This window comes from Etheostoma spectabile, chromosome 10, assembly GCF_008692095.1.
Source record: "Etheostoma spectabile isolate EspeVRDwgs_2016 chromosome 10, UIUC_Espe_1.0, whole genome shotgun sequence".
Taxonomy (NCBI): domain Eukaryota; kingdom Metazoa; phylum Chordata; class Actinopteri; order Perciformes; family Percidae; genus Etheostoma; species Etheostoma spectabile.
In genome coordinates, this window is record NC_045742.1 from 16,556,521 (window position 1) to 16,579,959 (window position 23,439).

The 23,439-nt window shown below is 39.0% G+C and overlaps 2 protein-coding genes across 5 annotated transcripts in view; one reads left to right on the forward strand and one right to left on the reverse strand.

The window, feature by feature from the left end:
* Positions 1-2,259: 2,259 nt before the first annotated feature.
* Positions 2,260-13,768, reverse strand: hrh2a (histamine receptor H2a). Of its 4 annotated transcripts, XM_032528018.1 has the most exons (6): positions 13,644-13,768; positions 9,096-9,204; positions 5,468-7,095; positions 4,928-5,099; positions 3,665-3,821; positions 2,260-2,874 (listed from the first exon to the last, which is right to left on the reverse strand). In XM_032528018.1, the coding sequence occupies exons 3-5, from the start codon at positions 6,501-6,503 to the stop codon at positions 3,812-3,814; spliced, it is 1,218 nt and encodes a 405-aa protein (XP_032383909.1). In that variant the 5' UTR covers positions 6,504-7,095; positions 9,096-9,204; positions 13,644-13,768; the 3' UTR covers positions 2,260-2,874; positions 3,665-3,811. The 4 variants fall into 4 exon arrangements, with proteins under 4 accessions (XP_032383909.1, XP_032383908.1, XP_032383911.1 ...); XM_032528017.1 differs by lacking the exon at positions 9,096-9,204 and having other exon boundaries at positions 13,644-13,725; XM_032528020.1 differs by lacking the exon at positions 13,644-13,768 and having other exon boundaries at positions 9,096-9,248.
* Positions 13,769-19,335: 5,567 nt separating this feature from the next.
* The window catches only part of dock2 (dedicator of cytokinesis 2), a 130,433-nt gene continuing 126,329 nt past the window's right edge, over positions 19,336-23,439 (forward strand). Inside the window, 5 exon segments of the mRNA XM_032527996.1 lie at positions 19,336-19,577; positions 21,488-21,571; positions 22,123-22,163; positions 22,439-22,494; positions 22,579-22,675. Of these exon segments, the coding sequence (XP_032383887.1) occupies positions 19,535-19,577; positions 21,488-21,571; positions 22,123-22,163; positions 22,439-22,494; positions 22,579-22,675 (321 nt within the window). The 5' untranslated portion in view covers positions 19,336-19,534.

The window sequence follows — 23,439 nt, forward strand, 5'->3', positions numbered from 1 at the left end:
CCCCCCCCCCCCCCCACACACCACCACCATTTTCTCCTTCGTTCTTGGCCATATTGTGCTTCCTGATACGTTTGACCCTTGAACTGCGGTTTCTGACCTCGGTGTTGATGGTTGCAACCTTCTGGCCATCTTCTTTGCTTTTGCCACAGTCACTCACATCTATCAATCATCTGTCTTTCTCATAGCGCTGAGCAGTCTTTAGATGGCATTCATAAGATTTATGATTCATGATTCCCTCTCTTCTGTGTGTTTGTGTGTGTGTGCGTGTGTGTGTGCGTGTGCGTGCGCACGCACGCATGTTTGTGTGTGTGTGAGATATAGAGGGAAGGAAGAAGGGAGGAAGAGAGACAAAGATAGAGACTGGAGCAAGAGAGAAGGAGAGGGTCTTGTCAATGACACAGTTGAATAATGACAATATCTATGATTGATAGCTTATACAGAGCTAGCCGGGTGTGTGTACTGTATTTTTTTTGTGTTTGTGTGTGTGTGTGTGTGCGTGCATTAGAGTGACAGAAAGAGAGAGAGAGTCCATATATTTAGTTTCCCCCCACATTAATCTGATGTTAAAGAAGCAATGATGAATGGTTTTCATGTAGTTTGAGCTGTCACTGGTCAAGAGACGGAGATGGGAAGCAAGTGACCAGAATTACCAAGAGAGACATGATATTATGTAGGAATAGAAGGACTCAAGGAGATAAGAGCATTATAAGTGTCTTACAGTTATAGGGCACAGAGCACAGATAAGACCAACGCTCTGATAAACTACTCTGGTTTTCAGCCATAGAAACCCTAAATTAAACATTTACTGCATCTGTTTGTCATTTTCTTCTCACTATGAGTCAGATTTTTAAAAAAGAGCCTTTTTAAAGGCACTTAAATGATACATTGTTTGTTATTATGATAATAAAATATTCACTGCTCCGGACAACGAAAGAGTTGTTTACTGCAATCATTCCTTCTCAAGAAGTAATTCTTTCCAGCGCTGCTACACTGTAAGTGATGGGGGCCAAAACCCTGTCCTTGTTTTAATGTACAGCCAAGCCTTTCAAAGTTACAGTCTCTTTAGTGTGAAATTCTCCTTTTGTGTTTCCTTTGCCACACTGGAGAGATACGTTCTGGTAGTCACATGTCTGTATTTCTCCAAACACAATAACGCTACAATCTGCCAGGCTTAAGATATGGACACATTACCCTTCTGTTCAATGAAATTGCCTCGCACACAGCCCGGAAAAAGACATAATGTTATGTTTCTGATCCTGGTAATAGATAAATATTGCTCAGAGCAATCACAAACTGTAAACAGTGTTTGAGCGACCCTACAATTTGTTATCTGGTAGTGTGTTAGTACTGTAAAGTATACCCACGATAGAATAATACATTCTATGTCTTCAAACATAGTGCATCAGGGTTTCTATTAGCTGATCTTGGTCAAAGTTAAGCAAAAGTGGGCCAGCTGGAGATTGCACGGAATTAGGAAACTAGTATCATAATCAAATGTACTAAGTTGTGTTTAAGTTCTCACCTTTACCCTGCTGATTACTAATGCCAACATTGCTTGCTGCCGCCACCTCCTCCTTAATAGATTTAGGGCTTTGTATTGTTGTTTTACTAAGCTATCATGTTAATGTACATTTACATATATCTCTTCTCTATTCTCTACCATTACTCTTTGTGTTTGGGGGAGTAACTCTCCCATAAAGAGCAGATCCTTTTAAACGCAATCTAAGCGTAAAAGTGTTCGACGTAAGCGTCTCTGACTGAAAGGGGACTGTGCATTTTGTCCTGTGATTTTGTGCCTCATATTTTAATGCGTGACATAGGGACCGCTTCTTAACAGAAGGAGGGATGGCTAGAGTAAAATCTTTGGATCTGAATTGAAGAAATGCCTACCTTAGTTGTTATTCCAAATAACTGTTTCTATGTGGTTGAACGGGTTGTAAAACGCCCTCCATCACTTGTTTCCAGCTGGTACCCGACATGCAGATGGATATTATGAACAATTCTGTTTCAGTCCTCGAAGGAAATAGCTTAAAGTATGGAGAAGGTTAAGTGTTAATGTGGCAATGTGTGCTGACAGCTGTGATGAATTGTTTACAATATACTTATGTATTACCACTCATATGATGTTTTTTGCATCATCGCACATGATAATCCCTATCCATACTTAACTACTGCCCATGTGTATTGCCTAAAAAAAATTGTAGTATATATTATATTCTTAATTTAGGCCTTTAGCCCTTTAATGGTACAGAATGGTTGTAATTTTGTATTTTGGAGGAATAGAACATGCCATTTATTCAATCCTAGCTTACTTTTACAGTATGTATACAATACATAATACATTTGCCACTGAAAGAACAACAGTAAAGACAGTCTACATTCTCAAAATAGACACATACATTTAGTTTGCATGCTACACATTAATGTGACACATTTCAACACAGTCTACATGAAGACTCCATTTATCCAGTCTATTTATCACTTTTTCCCCTCCATTCTCTAATTTTGTCAAACATCTATTTCCAATTTCTTTATCCAGGTTGAAGTTTTGATATGTTGTGTTTCCACTGGAGTGTACTCTTGAGTCAGAATAAAAAATGTATTTTATGAAATTGATGATCAACAAGTTAAACAGCTGTCTTTAATACTATACACAGTTAGTTTGAGAGCATAATAGGGCCACGTGTTGCCCTGTGTGATGTTTCGATGCAGTGGAAGGATTTTGTTAGATCATTTCTGCGTAGAAGCATATTCATTTGTTCGCTCCTGGACAAGTAGAGGTCGGCAGTGTGCATACAGTTAGTTCTTGCTGATGAGGTGTGGAGTTGCTGAGGTTCCAGTTTCCATTTTCCATCACGACTATTGGAGAAACTGCTGTAAAACAATTTTTAAGAAACATTAATTTCATTTGTTTTTTAGCTGTTAAAAACAAAACAGAGAATCATTTGTATAGTGTTATTTTATCAATTAATTCACTAGTGAGTGAAAAATGTAAACTAATAATTCAGAAAAAGTAGAAAAATGAACAATAAAAGACGAATCATAATACATTATCCTAGTTACAATTAAGCCTTGTTGACCTTTTAGAAAAGTTCATCAACTTACTGTGGTATCAAATTTAAGACAATACTAAGATGTAATGGTAAATTTATGTCTGAGTGCTGTTAGGATTTCTACATAATGAGCCATCATTAGTTATTTTAATCATATCTGGCTATATAAAATATATTGTGCTAAAGCTGGCTGACATGGCGAGGTGTTGTATAATGTTGCACCTTTAATTATTTTAGGTATTTAAAGTGTGTTACTGATCTCAAGATTAAATACGGCAATTAACAGGCTGCCTTTACAATGTATTGGTATTCATAAATTTGTTGTTTTGTTGCTTTAACTAATACACACTTTACAAAGTAGTGCATACAAAGAGAAAACCACTTAGTACATACAGTTCACAAAGTGCGAACAAAGAAATGAGAGTAGGATGTGTAACTGGATAATGTATCTCCTCTCTGCTGAAAGCACATTTCTTGGCCTAATAAGCATATTGCCATATGGCCTGATGCACAGTGGATGACACCGCTAAGATCTGTGTGTCACAGTTCATTTGTTCTGGGCCTGACATGGTCTGTGGGGGTTATAGTGATGTTGGTGTGTTTCTACTTACTTACGTGGTGCTTCTACTGCGGCATTGAAGGCTTCCAAATATAGGGACTGTAAATCTCTATCCATCTTTCTTCTTAGACTGATGGATTCTGATTCTTGGTTGCAACCGCAGAAAAGTCAACAAATCACCCACCTCACCAGCACAGGCTCAGCATGACCTGCATTTATTGAAAGGAATGAACGATTAGAGAACAAACATTTAATTTTAATTTTATTTATTTAAAACCCCTAAAAAGCCATTGCAGGAGAACCCTCTTTTCTTTTTCTTTTTTTAAAGGTAATTTTTTGGGCATTTTTGGCCTTTATTTTTGACGGAGGAGATGCATCAAAGGGCTGCGGGTTGCAGTCAAACACGGGCCTGCTGTGTTGAGGAGTAAACCTCTGTATATGTTCTACCATCTGGGCTATCTGAGAGCCCGGGGATCCCTTATTTTCAATGGTGCTGCGGTACATACAAATGTATACACATATCAAATCAATCAGCAACAAAAAAAGAATGTATGGCTATATCAATTAAACAACAACACGTCACAGCTATAAAATCTATCTCCACTGTTGAATCTTAAGGCTGTGTGAAATGTTTGTTTGTGTGACTAATCAGATTTTGTGTTTGAAAGTAAGACTAAACTAGAAGGGCAGTCAGAGTGCGCCGACCTCCAACAAGGCATGCACTACCTCTCAATGTTAATGCAGTGTGAATTTTCCCAGTCGGGAAATAATTTTTTTTTATTTTCCCACACCACATGAATGCAGCACAAACGTCCTATCTAGCAATGTTAACGAAAATTAAATGTAATTTGTGTATCTGCCCCGTGAGTCAGATCTGCTCCATCATTTAATGGTTCATCCTTGGCTTATGCTATACTCCTTCACCAAGTTAAATGAAAATCGGGCTAGTAGTTTTTCCATAATCCTGCTGACTGACAATCAAACCGAAATCAAACACACAAACAAACAGACGAACTGAACCGAAAACATAACCTTCTTGGATGAGGTATATATACGGACCAGTGCACTGACACACTGAGAGCAAGGTGTCACATACAGCCAGCTTAATGTATTTTCTTGGTGGAACAACTTAGTTTTTCATGGCACGGTTTTTCACTCATTATGAGTGAATGTGAGTTGTAGCATTTTCACCCCTATTTGGATGTTAAGTATTACACTTTTTAATGTAGTTGTATCATATTTGATGAGTTTTCTGCCAAGACTTCTCTGCGTTATGTCAGGTGAATTTTTGTTCATATATTAAATGAAAATATACCTCTCATTGCCATTGACATCTGTGGCAGCAGTGCCATTTGCAAATTGGATAGTTGCTGTGGCTGTCCCGCTGTTTATTTCTCGAAGCATTAGGTTTTGCTCTGTTAGACCTGACCTGCAGGCGCCAGGGGTGTGGCCACACAACAGTGTCACCTCTGTAAACTGGTCTCTGGCTAAGAGGAGGAAAACAAAAGGAAGACAAAAAATTGGAGAGAACATATAATGTATTTACACAATTGTTTCTTGGTCAGGAATAAGTCTGGCTTACCGGATGTACAGTGCTGGGATAAAGCCTGACATCCGGCCTGTGTCGCTGCTTCCGGGGCTTAGCACTGCCCAGAATGGTTATGATTGGTTTAAAGAAATACAAACAAGCCAGAGAGTTTTTATTCCCCTATCCCAGAATATATAAGTGGTGTAGCCAGACCTGAACATAGGTCTGGAAATGTGAGACTAGTCAGAAAAGTCCTTATTCTTAAACTGAAGAGCTTTAAACTGAACAGATGTATATGCACACTTTAAGCTCTTTCTACAGCTTTACCTGCTGTCACAGTGGGAGATGGCTGTCGGCTCTTCCACCCACTGTAGGTAGGGCATCGGCATCTCACTAGACGGGAGTAGGCTGACCTGAAGTCCCTGTTGAGGGCTCCATAGAGGATAGGGTTGAGGGCCGAGTTGGCGTAACCCAGCCACAAAACAATGGGGAATTCTGGTACTGTGCTTGGATCTGGATGCTCCTTTAGACCCAACACTGTGAACAGGATGAAATATGGCAGCCAACACACCACAAAAGCCCCTATCACTGCTGCCAGTGTCACTGTGGCTTTGTGCTCCCGCAGAGCCACTGCTGTAACACTGGAAACCACAGTGGTACTGGTGGAAGGATTGTTCCTGCAGTTGTAGCTGGTGATGCATGTGGGCCGGGCACTGATAATTCGTTTGGCCTGTGCCCTTGCAATGCGAAGTATTTGGAGGTAGGTCCAGCACATAGCCACCAGAGGCAGGTAAAAAGTGACAAGAGAGTCTGTCAGTACGTAGGGTCTGTTCAGCTCAAAGCGACATTTTCCCTCTGAAGCCGAAGGCCCGTGGTTCTGCACTGTCCCATTAACTGTGTTCCATCCCATTTGGATGGGCAAGAAAGACACGGCCACAGACACTGCCCAAACACTGGCCATGGCCACAGCAACTCGCCATGGTAACACCAGTGAGGCGTATCTCAGAGGCCTGGTCACTGCCAGGTAGCGGTCAACGCTGATGGCCAGGAGGGTGAGGATGGAGGCGGTGCACAGCATGACATCCATTGAGATGTAGAAGTTGCAGAAGGCTGGGCCGAGTGGCCACTCGTTGTTAAGCTGGAGGAGGGCAGAGAAAGGGAGGACCACGAGGCCGAGCAGCAAGTCGGTCACCGCCAGTGACACAATGAAGCAGTTGGTGAGGCAGCGGAGGCGTCGAGAGGCGCAGACAGCCAGGCACACCAGCACATTACCACTGACAGTCAGAAGGATGAGAAGGGACAGGGTAACACCCAGCATCACTTGTGACAACATCATTACTGTTGCTTCACTGGAGGCATTCATCCATCTGATGACATCATTGCTGGAGCTTTATGCAAACAATTGTGTTTTCTTTTCAGTTTTAAACTAGATTAGAGGTCTCACTTTTTTGCAAACAGGACATTCACATTGGAAGCCATACGCTCCCATATTATGCTATTACATATGTTTACTCAGAGTGTTTGGATGCTCCAATTTATTATGGTGCATACAATCTAATCTCAATGTCTCCATGGTCAAATGTGATTTAAGAGCTTGGCCACATGTGATCCCTCTGTGTCCATTTCTCTCCAAATAGTTCTTCTGCCTTAGCTGCTAATGTACTTTACTGTTTGCTGTTCTTGATGGGCGTGAACCATAGCTTTCCTGTGACTCGACCACACCAGCATTTCCATTTACATTGATGACAATATTAATCAAAGAAGTTTTACAAGAAGTTGGTTGAACAACATTTGTGTCTTGACAAATGCTGCTACTGGGAATTGCAAATCAGCACTATGCCTGGCTGCTGAAATGTCTGATGGCTGTCAAACAGCTTTCTGTCTATGAGGCTGATTCTTGGTGGTCTATGGTATCTCTTTGGCTTCAACTGCATCTTCTATGGCTGTAGGGACACCTAGTGGACAGAGATTAGAAACACAGTTAGTAATCAGTTTACATACTCCAACAAAGAGCAGCAACTTTCTTCTGGTTTGATTATAATTGTAACTTTGGTTTTATATAAGTTATTAATTTACTTATAGTTGATGTATTACAATCCCTAATGATAGATTAGACTAATTGGAATAGGCCTAATTTACATGCATTTAAACATTACACTTAAACATTAAATGTACAACAATCAAAACTGGATGAACAATTAAAAAAAGGTTTGAAAAAATATTGAGACAGTATTTTATTAGTGCATGTGTGTGTATTTTTAAGATTATTTTTTGGCATTTTAGGCCTTTATTTCTATAGGACAGTTTATTTATGACAGGGGGAAGAGTGGGTGAATGACATGCAGCAAAGGGCCGCAGGTCGGAGTCAAATCCGCGGCCACTGCATCAAGGTAAACCTCTATATTTAGGCGCCCGCTCTAACAGGTGAACTAACCAGGCAACCGCATGTGTGTTTTTTGTGTCTGCACAGGCAAGCCTACATCTTGGGAACACGTAGATAAATATAGTACTCTAAATGATGAATACAATAATGTAGAGTATTCAAAATAGTTTTGGATAAACAGTGTCACAAACTGTCATACCAATAAAGAATACAAATAAATCAAGTCGAAGAAAACTGAAGACATATAGTACTGACTTGGCACCAGGGATGTAGTTGCTGATTAAAATAATAAATTAGTAACCAGTTACAGAATGTTCCAGTGTGTTGGAAATAAATGTAGAAATCTGCTTTTGGAACAAATACACTCTGAAGACTAATGTTTAGACACTGTTTTAAATATCTGATAAGTTTCTAATAAACTGTGTAATTAATTTAAAAGATTTTTCTCGAGACTAAGCTTTCCCTTAAGCACACACAAACATGGTCAGAAAGAACAAGTCTTAACCTTCAAACAGGACCGGCCGAAATGTCTTCACAATACAGAAATGTCCTCACTGTGATGTTTTAAAACTTGAATTGGACAGTAATACCAGAACACACACATTCACAAACAAACTAAATTTAGTTCTGGCTAGCATGATTGCTGACTTTTGAAACATTCTACATAGTTTATGTCTGATTCTAAACTTAAAGCCTCAAGCCTTGCATGCATGATTTATGATGCTAAAGAATTAACTTTTGGAGCGCCATAGTTAATCCATTAACAATCATGATTATAGAGCATTACAAGCACTTTGTTGTTTTTTTAAAAACAGAGACATTCACTGTCAAATATATTTGTATTTGTATTAAGTTTCCGTTATTTCAAGTTGGTCATTTTCTTGCAAGCAAAAGTAAATCTGCTATTTTAGACAGTTCGCTAATGGGAATTCCAATCCCTTTATAATCAAACCATCAACCAAGACAGTAGTTTGTTTAACTCAGGACAAGATAAGCAACTGTGTAAACAGCCAGCATGGCTAAGTATCTCTGAGCTGTCTGCTGCAGCTGAGACAATGCAAAGTCTTGTTTTGGTTTCAATATTGTTAAATATGATTAACATTTAGATGCATCAATAGCTGATGAGATGACTGCTGAGAGCAACTCAGATATAATTAGATATGATTATAATAATATGATGATAAATACAGTTGTCAAATAATAATAAAACCCTTTTTTTAAATCAAATGGCATGTAAACATAATTTCAGCTAGTTTGTAAAGTAAATACTACTTTGGAATGTTTTCATAAGAACATTTTTAATTCTTTGTCTCTACCTTGTCGAGAGAGTTACTTGTCCTATGTGAACTCACTCATTTTAATGTGTGCTTGGTGGAATGAGGGTAAGTACTGGATAAGAGTGTGTGTGTGTGTGTGTGTGTGTGTGTGTGTGTGTGTGTGTGTGTGTGTGTGTGTGTGTGTGTGTGTGTGTGTGTGTGTGTGTGTGTGTGTGTGTGTGTGTGTGTGTGTGTGTGTGTGTGTGTGTGTGTGTGTGTGTGTACGTATGCGTGTGTGTGCGTGCGTGTGTAGTACCTGTGTTTGCGTCAGTGGGTGGTGGGTAATGTTTGCTCGTCTATTTTCTAACAGTGTAATGGATATTGGGACATTTGCCAGACGTGGTCCAGAGCAGCTCACTTATCACCTAAAAGGGAGAGAGTGACATGGAGTGGTGGGTGGCTGCAGGCTTCACATTATGAGAAAAAAGAGCATTAGACTATATAATGAAAAACTAAACGCATGAAAGAAATATTTTTATTAAATCTGGCTCTACGGAAACCAGAACACCGTCTCTAATCTCTGAACTCTTCTAATCATTGTTTCTGCGTTGACACATTTTTGTCACCGACTCTCTGCTTTGAACTTCATCCAAAGTAAACACTGATAACACAGCCACTAACCTATGAAGTGCAGCTCTCAAATGCACTTCAACTTTTTTATCTGACAGAACCAGACTCACTGTGACCACACATTTCAACTGTTTTTATCATCAAAATCTGTCGCTCACACTGTCACTTTCTTACTTTGTCTCACACACAAACACACACTCTTGCTCACAGTTTGAAAGAGTTTTTGGCTTGGATCCTACACTGCCTTGTTAGGGATGTCCACATATGGACATGTATTATGGTCACTAGAAGCTTCTCAATAACCTTGTTTCAACCCTGGGACATAATGTATATGAGGGTGTGTAAGTGTGTGTTCACACAGGCATACTCTCAGCCAGAAGCATTAGTTCATTTTCCCATGTTGCAGTGCATGTGTGTGAGAGCGTAACCATATTCATTTCCTGTTTATTTTTGCATAAACATTTGTGTCTTTAGTAATATACAATCCTGCCTTCTCACTTTTCAAGAATCACTAGGAAGCACAAGAATTAAGATGCAAATGACTTTCTTGCTTTTTTGTTTTATTAAGTCACTGTTGATCTGTGCAGACTACAGTTACAGTAGAAAGTCCTTTACCTTAATGCTAGAATATGATAAATTGTAATTAAATCATCATTCTTTCAGACAGCATGCTCCTGTATCACTGGCCGTCTGTTTTCTTTCATAAACTTCTCATTAGTTGTCTTAATGGAAAACAATGGTGAGTGTTAACATCTGTATATAATCACAGACACACATCTCGCATGTGCATGCACACACTAAAACACAACCTGAAACGTATGCCTTAGTAATGGATCTTGAGGACTGTAATGGATTGTAATGACAGCCAAGTGCTGTGTTTTGAACAGGATGTACAGGCTGCTTTACGTTTAGAGGTTTTCTGAATTTTGTTTCATGTTTTTCAAGAGACAACACAGGGTTCCATGGGTTTGTGATGTAGGACAGTGCTTAAAGTGGGTCATGCTGGGACAGGTATACTCTGTGTGTAATACCCAAGATTTGGTGGACCAAGAGAGAGGAAATATTAAGTGATTAAACCTATGGAGCTCCTAGACAGCTTCCTCTCATTACCTCCTATCTTCCAGCATACAAATTATGTAAATGAGCTGGAGACACTTCATTCTGCCCCATTTACACCTTCCATTATTTAGTAAGTGGTCTGGTGAAAAGAGCCCAATTTGGATATTGAGATAAAAGGCAGGCAAAAAAAGATCTTGGACTTGAACTCTTTACCAGACATGGTCTAAGCTTAGAGATGAGTAATGAGGTTATTTACCTCTTAGCTGGGACTTGCTTCCTGATTTGTGAGATCCTCCAAAATTTAATCTGTGACCTTTTTTATCAGGCAGATGTCTTTTTGAGAAATAAACAGATACGGAATATCCGCTCCTCTTTAGCCCGATCATTACCAAAGTAATCACGTGTATTTCCACAAATGCAAAGTATTTGAATATGTTCACACAGTCAGGAAATTTATTAATTCTGCCCTCTCAAATCGCTGCAATATCAGGAAAAGCTTTAAATTGCCGGCAGGGTGTAAAATTTACTTTCTTTTATGCGGTTGCTTCAGACTAATTGCAGATACAGGAAAGAACCCATTTATTCATTCATTCATTCATTCATTCATTCATTTGGCTAGCTCATTAAAACTCAATCAAAGTTAACATATCTGCCACCTAACGGTGGGTAGGCAGTATAACAGCATCCTAAAATGACTCAATAAACCAAACCACTTGCCTTGTTTTTACAATGCTGCTGACATGAGTGAAGGGCTTTGTGTCAGACAAATGGCAACGCACATGTACAAGCAGTATAGCTGGAACTTCTCTAGCAGAGCTGTAACTGGTGTATTCTAGATTTACTACACATTAAAGAAAAGCGAGGGATTGTAACTGTTTCTAGGTCATAAAACATTTAATCAGTCAGGTCTGTCATACTGAACAGGCCTACAGATGTTTAAAGCAACTTTTGTTCCTGCAAGTAGCGTCCAGGGCGACATAATGCAATCAGGCATCTGAATGCTTCATCCATCCTATTATTAATCAATTGAGCAAAAATACTCGGCTCACTTGCTTCCTCTGCTTTTGCAAAGCAATCTATAGCTGTCTGCATTTTTGTGAATGTTCCTATCTGTGTGTGTGTGTGTGTGTGTGTGTGTGTGTGTGTGTGTGTGTGTGTATGTTTCTCTATTTGTCTTTGTTTTTGTCCTTGACAGAAAGACCCAGAGAAAGAGGGGGGAGGGGTCTGGGATGGTAGGTTGCTTGGTAACAGTTGTGTGTCCAGCAGCGGAGGGCAGCTGCGGAATCTTGACGAAGCGTGAAAACGACACACAGTGAGCGACAGACGTGAGCACAGGCAGGCACATAAAATATGCATAGACACTAACAGCATGCATGGCTGTGTCACAGACAAACACAAGTTCAGGTCACATGGGGATAATGAATATCCCTTGTCAGCCTTATCTGTACCAAACCTCTGTTATGTCAACAGTACTTAATGTAAATAGACATACAGTGAGACATATTTATAGAAAGACACACTCGCACAGGTCTAGAATCAACAAATTTCCTGACATATCTTACAGGTACACTTCCTAGTTGCTATTTAACCCGTCTTCAGAGCTGCTCAGCACTGCATATGGTTACCTGACCAAGTCATGACACTTAACCACATCCTCTCTCTCTTCTGTTGGCGGCTTCAGCTGAGGCACACATTGCAGATTGACTTTCAGTGCTCACTTGGGTTAGCCCCATTTTGCTATCCTGTAGGCTACTGTCCTAATAGTTATTTACATTTGTACCAGTTTATAAAAGATTCTACGTTTCTTGTTTTAAATATCTGATGTCACATAGTACTACAGAAGAAAAACAAGGTGGTCAACATTAGTTAGCATTAGCAGTGACAACCACAATTTCTCAACATATGAAATAAAGAGCACCAGCTACAGAAAATCAAACTTTATTAGCATAAGCGCCAATGAAAGGGATGTCACAGTACAGGCCAGATTGTCTGAGTAATCTCTCAGGAATGCAGAGCAAGGAAACCATCACAATAAAGATTTTTTTGTCTTGGTGGCCAAATGTGGCCAATATGAAACATAAATTAATAACAAAATCAGGGCACTTGTGAATTATTACTTTCAATAAAGATAAAATTCTCTTGGAGGTCTTTATTATGTTTTAGATCCCAATACTTGAGTAGAAAGGGGGTTTTATCGTTATAATTGGACTGTGAGCAAATCATAGATGCATTATTACAATAAAACATTTATATCTGCTAATTCGCAACTTTGACTTCCCATTGTCCAAGGACATGAGCAAAACAAAATTAGCACCAGCTCCTCTCCCCTTTTCGGTCTGAGTATGTTCTTTCTGTCTGTGTATGTATGTATCTGTGATGATCTATCTGTTTATCTATTTGTCTATCTGTCGATGATAGAAATTCACACTGTATTTGTGCTGGAATATGAAACTGGAAAAGTGAAGTTCAAATGTAGAACACACACACACACACACACACACACACACACACACACACACACACACACACACACACACACACACACACACACACAGACAGACTAATCTCGCTTCTTGATCTTCAGTACTGATTACGTGACCCCTTTGTATATTTGTCATTGTCCGGAGTTTACATGCCCACACCTGGATCAGGATTTGCTTGCCACAACCACAAACCTACGGATTTGAATCTAAACTAAAACACAAATACCAAATAAGGAATTAATTTTTTCCCTGCAACTGAGCTGACACACATTCAGAGTAGGAACCAATGCTATAAACCTGAGGTCATATGTCACTACACACATACTTCTTCTGTATTTATTTCTATCTTTTATATTCCTTGGTCCTGTTCTGCAAAGCAGAACATTTCTAAAAGCCTGATGTCTACAAGTGATAAAAGAGATTTAAACAATATGTTAATTCTTTGTAAATAAAAATATTAAATGAATTTAGTTCATCCAAATATGAAATCGGTTTAGTTCACCCAGATATTAAATCCATAATATTCTTGTTAGGCTGCTAAAAAATGCATACCAGCAAATTAATGCAGAGCAAACATTGATGCTGTTACAACACAAAGACAGCTGGATGAACTATGCTTTTACACACATGTTCAAATTTAATGACATATTAAATATATTTCAGCTAGTATAAAGTAGGAATTGTCAACTTACCTCATTGCGGCTTATCCTCTTCCGAGACAGCCAACACTTGCTCTGCTGTGCTCTCTGAGAGCCGAGAGAACCAAAGTCTCGCTTGATATGTGTGTGTGTGTGTGTGTGTGTGTGTGTGTAAAGAGTGTGTAACTGTGTGTGGGAAAGAGAAGAGAGAGAGAAAAATAATGGGGAAGCACCAGTAACTCTCACACAGCTCTCTCTCTCCCTCTTTCTCTTTCACTTTCTCTGCTTCTGCTTTTCTTCTTCTCTATCGCATGAGAGTAATTTCCTTTAGGAATTATGTTAATAGCTCTTCCATTGTCTTATCATGCCTTCTAACTTGCATGTGCCAGCTGCTGTGATAAAGTCTTTGGAGACTGACCTGTTTTTCCTGAATAATCCAAACAACCTGTTGCATTCAGTCTTACTGGAATTGCTGGCAATAAGTCCAGCTTGTAGTGGGCACAGATACAGGAAGGCATGGTATTCACTCATTTTCTTGTCTGGCTTTTTTAGGTAAATCATAACTGGCACCAGCTGCGCTGGCGGGATGTCAATGACCCGATAGTTCACAGAGATTTCAAAAATCAATCTCTCTATTTTTGGTACAGCCTTTTTTCTCAGCCTCTGTATCTATTTTCTACATGCTGTGGCCCCTGGTGTGGCTTCTCTATTATTTCCGATGCCAATTCATCTCCTGGGCTGCAGGCTAACATTCAGAACTCATTATCACATCTCTTTTCATAACTTATGTTTGTTTTGCCTCCCTTTGTCTTTGGCTCAGTTCTTGTGGCCTTTTTCAAATCTCAGCTGGTGCTGATTATAATCTTTCTTTGTGTCTTTTTGTATCTTTTATTTATGTTACAGATGATCCCTCTGTTTGCTGTCTTTTTTTATTCCTACATCTCTATATTGCTTCACCTCTGGTTATATCAGTTACATTTGTCACTTTTTTTCTTACCACACACCTTTAAGCTCCACCCTTTTTTCTCCTTGTATCACAGCAACAAGGTTTCAGTTTTGTTCCAATACACAGAAATCTGCGATAACATATCTTTCTTTATCACTTTTCTCTTTCTCCTGTCCTGCGCTCCTTATTTCCTAATCTGACTTCCTGTCTTTCTCTCACTCTCCCTTTATAAAGACACAGTGTCACTTATTTACACCTCCTCACGTGAACACGTACTTGGTAGTGTTTCTAAGCTTCCCCCCCTTCTGTCCCCCCCCGGTGCCCTGGTGTTCCCATGCAGAAAGGGACTATTCACTAGTTCATTTGAAAAAAGTAGTGTGAAAAAGGCAGTTGGCTGTAATATCTAAAATGTCATTAACATTGTAATATAAATCTTTATTATGGGAAGTTAAACCCCAGTTCCCGGTCCAGGTCAACAGTGTTTAAAATATGCCGTTAATTGATAAGATAAGATGAGGTAATGCCAGGGAATTTAAAAAACAAAAACAAAACATTGATTTTTTGCCACTCTCTTTTGGATCTGCAAAGAAATTACATAATTTCTAAGAAAATCAGCCATTTGTTAGTCAAGACAACAAATGGCCAAAAAAATGATGTCGTGTATGATGATTGGGGGAATAAAAGCTGTCTCAATCCAATCGCTTCTTCAGTACAAACAGGCAAATTGAATTAAGAAGTAACAAGCTAAAGAAACTCTCAATTTGTGTGTCCACAGAAACAAATATCAAAATTAATTCTAATGATAAAATAACTTGCCAAATCTTTAATGAGAAAAGATTTTAAGCAAACGTCAAATGCAGCAACGCTGTAGGCTATTTCAAACTAAATATATTCAATTATGCTAATTGTAATGGCTTCAAGTAGTGGTTTGTAATTTTAGTCTTTTTTATATTTAATTTCTGCTATAATTCTTTATTAAGCTAAACTCTCACAGTCTGTTTAGAGCAATTCTTTTTTTTCAACAGAGTTTTTTTTATTCACCCTATTTTTTAAACCAATCTCCAGTCTCAATTATTAGTTTATGGCTGATACCAGAATTTTCCTGCTGGTTATCCAATAATCTTTACGTAGCTTAATATGACATAGCAGGCTAGTTATAAGCTAGTTGCATGCCGTCAGCTTAGCTAGCTACTCTATTGAGCGCATCAACAATAAAAAGATATCAGCTGTTGCAAAGTGCCTTTTGGTAATGTTCATGAGTGCCTTGCTGTGTCCCTGAGCCAGCCACTTAACCCCTAGTTGTTACACAGGCATGCAAGTTGCTTTGGATGACATGTAATGTAATATTGTTTGTTGTTGATGTTACCTGTGAGGTCAGACTGGAAGCTCTATTGTCAAGGACCCGTTATATATAATTACAATTACATGATAGGTTACAGTACAATATTCTCTAACATTTTAGGGGAAACTAATATTAATGTGAGGGGAAAACCTTTCTCTTCAATCATATTCAGCATGATATAACGCTAACAGTCAAATGCTGAGTCCTGTATATCCGCTTTGTTGTGTGTCAGTCGAGTTTGGACAGCCACATGGGTTGAGACCCAAACTTCAAAGCAGCCTTTATATTATAAATGCTAAATTTGCTGTCCAAGAAACAATATATGTATATAATATTGGCTGATTGAAAATGCTAAGGACATGGAGAAATGGTCACTTACAGTATACAAGTGACCGAGATTCTTTACTCACTGATAAACTGATTGATTTTAAATCGGGGGGACTTTAATTTGGGGATAAACCAAATCCAGATTTTTGGGGTCGGCCGAATACAGAATCCAGTGGTTAAGATTCTCCCGAAACCGACTACCTAATCCTACTTCTATCCTCAGTTCATTAACACAGTAAACACATTAATGAAGTTAACACGTCTGGTTAACATTAGTTTTAAGCTGTGACTGTCCTTCCTTTGCCATACCTGAAGTTGCTGAATTTTGGCCACTGTCTGTAGATTCCTTCATGCACAACTCATATTCTTTCGGATGTTTCATATGCAAACGTTTTAACTACAGCAATGTTGTGTATATATAGGGGAGGGCTTTGTTTTTTTTATTCTATGTTGAGGGGAGGGTCCTCCCACTTTTTATGTCTGTAGGGGTGGGGAGGGGGTCCACCCAACTTTTGTATTCATGGCTTGTTTGGTGTACACATTTCCATGTAGCTCTCAGACTCATCTCCCCATTGCTGGGTCTGACCCAACAAAAAAATTACAACATGATAGCAACACAAGTTTGGAGTTGCTTTCTTTGAGAATGCAACCCTACAGCTAACTGCCCCACCTGTTGCCAAAGTATCGTCACTGACATGAAGAGGGAATATAATGAAGATGACTAGCTCGAAGATTTTACGTTGCCTCGAGCTCGAGCATCCCCGTGTACCAGTAGGTTTTTGGTATTGAGATATAGGTTTTTGGCCAGTAGGCTACATTCATTTAAAATGAAACATTGCAGTTGGTGCTACGTGGAGCGTGCAAGCCTTTTTTCCCAATCATTTTGGTGGGTCATAGAAATATGTATTGCTGCTGAAGAGAGGGTCAAGTCTATTTTGTCTAAAGATCCCAAAACTCCACCGGTAGCCCCTTAAATAAAAAACCTCCCTCACCACCACAAGACAAATTAAACATGTACCTCGACTTGAATTGCCTTCTTTTGACGGAAAGTACTGCCAAACAACACTTTTTCTGCTCACAAATTACATTTTCACTTTCTCAAAGCCAACTGCATTGAACGGTCCACCTACGTAAACGTAATGGTGGTGTCAGTACGTTGACCAGCGTAGCGCAAGTGTAGTGTTCGGTGTTGGAAAAAAAATTCTAAGGTCCGGCAGTACCGAACCCTGTCAAAAAGCTCAACATTCGGCCGAATCCTGGATTCGGTGCATCCCTGCTTTAACTCAGGGTGGACTTGAAATTCTTCAACACTTTTAGAATATGTTTATAGAGGACCAGTGTGAAGAATTTAGTGGGATCTATTGGCAGAAATTAAATATAATATTCATAAATATGTTTTCATTATAATATTCATATTCACTGGGAACCAAGAATCTTTGTGTTTCTCTGTATATGTTAGAATGAGACCCTCATATCTAGATAGGGAGTGGGATGTCTTCCACAACGCCATTTTTCTACAGTGGCTCAGAAAAGACAAACCAAACACTAGAGAGGGCTAGAGAGGGCCTTTCACATGTTTACGTTCCCTGAAGGCCATTGTAGGTTCTCTACATGCTCAGAAAGGAAGGAGGAGTTAGCAAAGGGGTATTCAGTTGGTTGCAGTCCACAACCTCACTGCTAGATGGACAAAATCCTACACATAGCTCCTTAAAGAGGATTAGAATCTCAAATGGACAACTTTTATGAAATAGTTCTGAAAGGCGCCCTGTGACATTTCTTGTAAACAAAGTAAAGTCAGGTTTACAATCTGTGTTACTCGCCAAACTGCATTGTGTGTATCCCTGGAACGGTGAAAAACATTTGAAATACATTGCACAACACATCTGAAAAGCCTTTTTTTTATTTTTTAAGTAAACCTATTTGGAATCATGCATTGTTTACATCCCGGTTTACTTGCCAACAGTCTTCTTTCCTGCATGCACGTGCACAAGATAAGCAAAACAGGGACCCACTCACAGAAAAACAGTTCTATAGGGATATTATAGGTGAAAACTCCAAAAGAGGGATTTGGTTTTTTTTGGACTGCTGATGATAAACCTTCAAGGCGTGAAGGACGATTTTAGAAATGTAGCAAATGAATGCTACATGTTACTGTCTTAAAGAAAACTATGTTCCTGTTTTTAAACTTAAGTGTTTAAAAATGTAGTCTATAATGAAAGTGTTGAGACTGGTCAGTAATACTCAAAAAGGGGCTATTATAGATGGTTGTTGCCACTTGTTGTTGTGTTAAGGATGTTCTCTGCATGAATAAAGGGGAAAGGGTACAGGGGAAATCGGTATTTATTTGAAATCTTATTAATTCAGTAAATTCAGAAACAACTTAGGACCTATATTATTTTATTTTCTTTATCATCCATTTATTTGGTGAAATCAACAGCTAGAGTCCAGATGCTGTTTGAGCTGCTGGTTTCTGTTTCCAATACTGAAGAGACACAGACATTAGGTACTCTAAAACTGATGACAGTGTGCTGCATGCACGATCACAGCTGCAGTCCTTTTTATGTTGTTTTTCAACTACCTTAAAAATAATAATCTTGTATAAAAGAAATATAAAATTTATAAATACTGCATACTTGTTGCATGACAGCTCAAATACAACAGCAACACAAGAGAGTAGCCTTTTGTGACATGATGTGCTGCGTCTTCTAGCTTCAAACACTTTGACTTTCACCAGCTTGAAGGATGATGCACAAAGAGAAGAGGGTAGGGCACACAGTGTGAGCGGACAGACAGTTGATTGATGTCATCTAAGGTTCAATGGCGTTGTTCACCACGTGGTATCCAGTAGTTATTTTGTTCAGATTTGAGAATGGATCACAGATGTTAACTTGCTTTCTCTCACATTCCTTTACATCTGCATCTTGCTCAGTCCCTCTTTTGCTCTGAGAAGAAGTGCAATTGTACACTGTACACAATGTAACTTAATGTATTAATTGATGTTTTACATTAAATTATATCATAGATAAAGTAACCCACTAAGTCTAAATAAGCAAAATGGAGACTTCACACACTGCGCAGGCCTGTGGGCTCTGTGGGACTCCACCTTGTTATACTCACCCACTTCCCCTTAACGGCCTAAAGGCAGGAAGAGAAGAGAGGCAGAAGAGGAAGAGAGGCAAAGGGGGATGGGCTTGTTGCTTTCATTTAAAGTAAAATAATACAGAAGTGAGAAGTTTAGCAGACACCCTCAACAAACAGAGAGAGAGAGAGAGAAATATGAGGTGAATCAGAAAGACAAGACTCAGATAGAAAGTAGGGCTACATGCAATCATGGCTCCTTGGAAGAGTACCACCACGGAGCGGTATGGTGTAGGTAAGTCAGTATGTCCTCACTTGAATTTGTCTTTGTGTTTGTGTGTGTGTTCGTGCATACGTTTTGTGTCTCTCTGTTTAGTCGTGATGGTAAACTCCATGCTGTGAATAAGGACAAGAAAAAATGATGCCTATCACTTCCTGCTTAACAGGATGTGAAACAGGTGCTAACAGTCTCACAGAACTTTAGGATACACACATTGGTTGTAATTTCCCCAAAAGAACTCAAATCCTAAAATCATATGTACCATTAAACTTCAGTGCAACAGAACTTATAAGAGCTACAGTGGATTCTGTGTGGGATAAAATCAAAAACAAAACATCATCCGAAACTGATGGAAAAATGAGTCACAGTTAGTAGTCAATCTTTATGCATTACACATTTTGTCCGGCATAAGCAAGAAAAGAAATTATTCTTGAGAATTACAATTTAAGGTTTGGAAAGATTGATTTTGGCACCAGGAACAAATCCTAGACGGTTAAAGCGCAACTTCTCAGGACAATCTGTAGTTTATCTGGTATGTGGGTTGAATATGGCCGAGCTGATCAGCATGTGTTGCCGTTAGATATGCCAGACAGACAAACTTAGCAGGAATACAGATTTCTGACTTCTAATACAGATTAGCAGAGGTTCACTGGCCTGTTGCAGACGATGCATTGATTTATTAGTTACTTGCAATAAGTCAGGCATATAGTTTGCTTTTTGAATGGTGAGTAAAGACAGTTTTTAAGTTCTACCGCTTTATATCTCAAGATTGATGGTGAAAATGGCAATGCATTATATAAGCCATTTTGAATCAAATACTGATAAGGTTATTCAATGAAGTGTTTATCTACTAAACTAAATATCTTTCTGGTCTGTGTAGAACTTTAACACAGGAAGTGGAGGAAGAAGGAAGGACGTTTTGTTTTTTACTTTGAAGCCGTACATCTAAATACTGTATAAACCACATAATGGCATTCAATGTGCACAGATACATTACATTTTGGAAGAATGATAAATCTCAATTAAAGAATTAGTGTAAAATAGTGTGCCACCTTATATACAGTCACAAGAATGTTATTTAGCATTTATTTTGTAGCAGTGTAGCTGCTTGTTTAGTACCAAAACCATGAAGTACAGGACTGAGCAAAGCAAGCCTGTGAGTTAGTGCACACAGACAACGCCATTTTCACTGCTACGCTTACTTTCAGCAACAAACAAAATGCATTCCTTGCAGTGAGGCAGTGTTTTGTAGCTGCTGCCATTGCTCTGCCTTGTCCTTGCTTATTCCTGCTGCAAACAACTGTGACTACCACTGCTTGTGCAGTAAATCAAGGCTGTAACTGTAAATTATACTCATTATGGATTGAGCTGCAGATTTATTTTTAGATTAATCATTTAGTTTATGAATTTTCAGAAAATAGTAAAAAATGTCCATAATTTCTAGGCTATTTTGCTTGTATTTACTTAAATTGTTTGTATCCTATATTTCATCTAATTTTTAAAATAAAAATGTATTCTATCTTGATTTATTCTGTTTTTATTGTTTATTGTTTTTGGTGTTCTTTGCCTGGGGAATGCGCAATTAATTACCTCTGTGTTTGAAATGAGCTATGTAAATGAAGCTGCCTTGCCTTCCCATAATCATCACATTTCCCCAGAGACTGAGTTGACATGTTCACATTGCTCGTTTTATTTGACCGCTACAAAATAGGATTAGGGCCACATGTAAACTAAGATCTGAGTTTAAAGTCAGAATTTTGACTTTATTCTCAGAACTCAAATGTTTCACATGTGGCTATAATCCTCTTCCGTAGGCCACCAACAGTCCCAAACTCAAAGATATAAGAGTTGCCGTTTCCAACAAGGACAACTGGTTATTAAACAACAGTCTATTGATCATCAGACTGTAACCATTTCTTTTTCAGTTAAGTGGAATTTTGTTGGCAAAGGAGAGAAGCAGCTTTCCCTCGAGATAGGAGATGTGGTCCAGGTCCAGGAGGTCTGTGATGGTGAGAAAACCTCAAAACATACAAAATATACTATTACTATTATTATTACATGTACATTGCATGTATGGTGCTCCTATAAACCTTTCTATGTTGTTGTTGTTGTTTTTTAACTTGTTTATCAGTGAAACATTTAAGAAATGTTAATATTATAATACATGTGGCTTGTCGTAATACAAAGCCATATTTTCCCCACATTATAAACCAGCTGCCTTGAACAAAATGGGAAATATTGGGAAAATGACAAAGATAATACTACTCTCAGGTTGTACTTACAGAGGTAAAGTAAAATATGTTATTGATATGTCAGCATCTTTTGTCACTTATATTGCATACATTTCATTCAATAAGATATTGAGAATTTAAAAAACTTACATGATAAATAACTTTATAAGGTTTTATTATTACTATTATTAATATTATTATTATAGGCTATTATTATATTAGTTAAAGATTGTATGCATCCTAGTTTGAGCTCTGGGTTTTAGTCCTCCAAGTCCTAGTCTAGACACTTTGATGTCATATGGCATGGTCACAGTCAATTTGTCTTTCAGGATGGTATAGAGGCTACTTGCTTAGGAATAGGGCCCAACGGGTAAGAACACACACACACACACACACACACACACACACACACACACACACACACACACACACACACACACACACACACACACACACACACACACACACACGACTGTGTATCACATCGATTTTTCCAGAAAGGTGACAATAACACAATGCATGACATTCAACCAGCTTTATTCAACTGTGAGATCTTTTCTAGTTTAGATTTTTGGATAGGAAATATGAGAGCTACCTCTGATTTATTTTGTTCTTATACATCTCCCCCACACCTTTTCTCTCCAGGGAGTGTTCCCTGCCAGTTATGTCCATCTTAAGGAGGTCGTCATTGAAAACCGAGAGTGAGTGGTCTTACAGTAATCATCATCTAATGCAAAAAATGTTTTTAGGAATTTATTTTCATGTATGTGTGTGTGTGACTACAGAGGTGATGAGGTAGTGATGTCGTCAGAGATGCCCTTGGTAAAAGAGGTGACCACCACATTGAGGGAGTGGGGAAGCATATGGAAGCAGCTCTTTGTGGTAAAAACAAACATACAAGCAAATACACTTTGTAGGGCTGCACAATTAATCGAATTTTAATCGCGATCACGATTTGGACTTCCCACGATCAAATTTGCGTGATCGAGCGATTATTTTTTATAAACGTCATTTCATAGAACACTCCGGGTTTTTTGCAAAGCCCATCTGCCGCTCCGTAAAGCCGTCTGCTCATGAGCCAGTCAGAGTAGTTCACTGCACCCCTTGCAGGTTAGTTTCTAGATGGAGACAGTCCCAGAGGACAGAGTAGCTTGAGGAAAACTCAACAGATAGCAGTCGGTTATACGTCGGTCATGAAGTTTACCAGTTTACCATTAAACGCAACACTTTGTCCCATCTGTTGTTTTTCAGACAACAGCGGTGACCAGTGCTAGTCTGTTAGCTGTTAGCTCCTCTAGGACGCACCGGTGCTAATGTCCTCGCATCCGCTGCAATGTTGTTTATATTGATATGGTTTAATTTTGCGTTACATGACCCATTTCGTCTGCAAAGCCGTGCCTGTGTGGGCTCTTTCTACGCTCTCTCGTCCTACTCTCTCTCCTCTTACTCTCCGCGCCACACAGCGGCCGCCGGTCCACACTCGTATTGTCCCCGTTTAAATTTTTATAACAAGCTGTATATTGTTAAATACGAGGGGCAAACCTGTATTTGTACCAGTGTTTCCGTGGTAACTCTGCTATCGCCGCCACCACGGCGAAGAACACAGAAGAAGTTATTGAATGCAGCTAACTTCAGTTTGTAGAGTA

Excerpts from the sequence above, each read along its gene's own strand:
- hrh2a (XM_032528018.1), bottom strand. The coding sequence starts at position 6,503 with ATGAATGCCTCCAGTGAAGCAACAGTAATGATGTTGTCACAAGTGATG. Across the intron at positions 5,100-5,467 it reads ATCTCCCACTGTGACAGCAG|CCAGAGACCAGTTTACAGAG; the intron begins GTAAAGCTGTAG and ends TCCTCCTCTTAG.